Source organism: Myotis lucifugus, unplaced genomic scaffold (genome assembly GCF_000147115.1).
Source record: "Myotis lucifugus unplaced genomic scaffold, Myoluc2.0 scaffold_3, whole genome shotgun sequence".
Classification (NCBI taxonomy): Eukaryota; Metazoa; Chordata; class Mammalia; order Chiroptera; family Vespertilionidae; genus Myotis; species Myotis lucifugus.
In genome coordinates, this window is record NW_005871051.1 from 5375226 (window position 1) to 5378791 (window position 3566).

At 36.2% G+C, this 3566-nt stretch overlaps 1 protein-coding gene across 1 annotated transcript in view; it reads right to left on the reverse strand.

Annotated features, from left to right (window-relative positions):
• The window catches only part of TYW5 (tRNA-yW synthesizing protein 5), a 17028-nt gene that overhangs the window by 7495 nt on the left and 5967 nt on the right, over nucleotides 1–3566 (reverse strand). Inside the window, exons 3-5 of the mRNA XM_023763132.1 lie at nucleotides 3537–3560; nucleotides 1729–1773; nucleotides 816–953 (exon numbers count right to left, since the gene is read on the reverse strand). Of these exons, the coding sequence (XP_023618900.1) occupies nucleotides 816–953; nucleotides 1729–1773; nucleotides 3537–3560 (207 nt within the window). The remainder of the gene's footprint in view (nucleotides 1–815; nucleotides 954–1728; nucleotides 1774–3536; nucleotides 3561–3566) is intronic.

A 3566-nucleotide genomic window follows, 5' to 3' on the forward strand; every position in this document is an offset into this window, starting at 1 on the left:
CTCTCAGGGGATATATCCCTGAGCCCTTCTGATGAGTGAAAATGGCTGTCCACAGGCTTCTGACTCATACCACACCTTATCACCTTTTTCTACTTCCACCATTTTCCTCCTCATCTGGTGGCCACTTCTCATGTGTTAACAAAACAAAAACACCTAATAAAACGTTATATATGACTAGAGACCCCAGTGCACGAATTTGTGCACATGGAAAGGACATTTAACTAGGTGGTGCCTGGAGGGGGAGGGACTGGGCGAAGATGGGCGGGGACATGCCCTGGAAGCCACCCTTCTCACGGGTCTTTCCCTGGCCCAAGCTGGCACCCTGGGGGCAGCGCTGGGGCTCGAAGGGCATCTAGAGTGAGTGGGGTCCCTCTGGCAAGTGGGATCCCTCAGCCTGGCCTGTGGGGATTGGGCCAAAACTGGCAGTCCAACATCCCCCAAGGAGTCCCGGAGTGCGAGGGCACTCTGCAAAGTTGCTGTCGCTCCGCAGCTCCTGCGTTGTCTGCCCCCTGGTGGTCAGTATGCATCATAGCCACTGACCGGCCCGTCGACTGGTCACTTAGCCTTTTATATATATAGTTGATGAATCAATAACAAGACCACTGAGAATGCAAATGTGATAAACTAGGCTTTGGTGTTAGCTAACAATTCATTTCCATATCACCGCCTTGCAGAGCATCTGTTTTCAACCTCATGTTTTAGCAAATTACATGTCGAAGATACTTAGGGTAGCCCACAGAGCTGAAACTGTGACTGTTAAATCTATCAATGGTAAACATCTACAGTAGCTTAGATTTCTCATCTGTGTAGCATACATCATAGTGGGTCCAAAGTTGTAATCCCGGTGAGCTAATTCGAAAAACACTGGAAAAGAACTGCTCCTCTTTGAAAAATTTTGGAAACTTAATATCTTCTTCCAATAAAGGAAACTGCTTTCTGATATCTGCAACATCCTGCATTGAGAGGAACACAATAAGAATTTTAACAAAACAACACTGGCACAATGCTTATTTTATCTAAGACTGCCATCAGAATCCATGATACAAAAGAGAAATGGAGTGAAACTCTGTTCACTGCTTTAAAATACTAGGACATGACCATAGCCACCAATGAAGTAATACACACTGTGTAACAAGACTGCAGATTTAACACTATTTAGCTTAATATGCTTCATTTATAGAAAGGTTCTTCCTACTTTAAGCAAGATTCATACAGTTGTTATCTAACATTAAGTATTTTAAGTTTAGGAGTCATCAACTTGAATGTTATCAACTATGTAAATCTGTGGTCTGAGGAAGGAGAATGAAGGCAAAGAACTAATGTAATCTTACTTAATTATTTTAGGGATACTCTTTAGCACTACAGCCATATAAATTAGACTCTGAATGCATGTCAAAGCTTATATAATGAGTTATTCAGAATTTTTATAATTATTTAAGTTTATATTTTATTAGGTGAATTGCAATCTGTAAAATACACAATAGAAAGAATTTCTTAATTACGTACAGATTACCAGTAGATGACTTTAAACACTAAGATTCTATGGTCCTACTTGAAAAACTAAGTTATCAACTTTTAATAATCATACTTATTCGAATCATTAAGGAAAGAATGAAAAACGATAAAACAGATCATATGACAGGCAGCAAGTATAAAAATTATAGTGCCAGTTTATATATATACATCCATTTAAGCTTGAAGCAATTGTTTCATATTCAGAATTCTTACCTTTCTAGGGTCTTCCCCAAGTGACCGTAAGTAGTACTTTTCATCCTTAAATGTCCCAGAGAAAAATAACATCAATACTCACTTAGAAATATTAGAAAGTAAAAATGAAAGGAAGCAAGTATTAAAATCTAACCCAGTGAAGTCGTTTTCCAAAAAGTTACATCTTCTTACCCTTTCTACTAATGCTCTCTGGTGGCCGTATGAAGAAAAGTCTTTACATGCTGCTTGTAATAATGACTGAATCCATAAAATATAAGTAAAATAAGTTCTAAAAGCAATACACACATACCACATCTAAAGCCACATTGTTCAATTTAGACATTATACTCCAAATTCTTTAGACTCAACAATGTCTTAAGACTTCAAAGAATTCCCATATGTACAACACACATGATCTCAAAGTATTGTGAGTGCCAACAAAAAAGTTCTTATTTAATGTAATACAAATGTACAATAGGGGACAAATAAAATATACTTTTAATAATTTTTTAAAATTCTGAATTGTATTTTATCAAGCTAAGCCTATCCCTGATTATATAAATTCTCAAGCCAAATTCTTAAGAGTCAGTTCATGTATGTGAATTAGAAATGTCGTTTTATAGCAGTAAGTTTGATACAATACAAAAAATCACCAATTGTACTGCACTGAGTAGCTATAATAAGGAATTGTTTAAATTAGAAAACATTTCTGTTGCCTGCATTTCCTATGAGAATTAGATAACTGAGATATACTGGGTCAAGCACAGGGGCATTCTCCTGTTTTTATACCTACATTGACTGTTAACACAAACTTCATTTACTTTATTAAACTTCATTTGCTTTTATAAATCTACTAGAGGCCCTATGCACGAAATTCATGCGAGGGACTCGGCCCTCGCAGCCCCAGCCTCATCCAGAAGGACATCGGTCTAATTAGCATATTATGCTTTTATTATAGATGATCAGAAATGTAAACTTTCAGATTGTTTTTATATTATTAGATAGTACCATATCAAGTAAATTCTATGAATTTATTACTGGCTAGACAGGTTTCAAAATATGTTCTCAAAATTCTAAGAGTTTTCTACCAGTTCTACTATTTCAAGATTTAAATAAATTCATGTGGCAGATAGAGACTCACTTCTCAGACCCCCTTCAAAAGTGTGAGGACTTCCAGCTGCCAGCTGTTAGCTCCCTCAGGTCCATCTCACTTTTTGAACCAACGTCCTGCTCTTCTTGGAGTTCCCCCAACTAATGACTGAGCAAAACGGCAAAAGCCTAGACACTGCTACCCCACAGGACTCCTCTCCAGGCAGGGTTGCTCAGGAGTTCCATGATATTTAAAGTGAATTAAAGGTGGATTATAATGTAAATAAGTAGACTTCTTCTGAATAAATGTTAAAGCAAATTAAAAAAAGTAATCACACTGATAGTAACTAATAATAAAATAAAGAAATAGTTCTCCATTAGCATTTGAACTTGGTATATCAAACCAAAGCATTTTCAATGGAAGTAATACTAATAGCTAACATTTAGTGAGTAGTTTCTAGTCAGGCACTGTGCTACTAATTCCTCTACAGATTAGATTTAGTGAATTGTACTGTTATGATTCATATTTTATAGCTGAGTACACTGAGGCACAGAAAAATAATCTGGCCAAGATTTACAACCTAATAAATAGAACTAATATCTACGGCATATACAACCAAGCCATAAGAGTGGCTATTAGAGAAGGATACCGCTCTTGTATATAAAATATTCTCTTATAAGAAAATCCATTTAGTATATAGATATTAATGTTTTCTAAAAAAAATGTTAGAACCAATTACCTCTGAAATAAAGAATTCTTTATGCTTTTC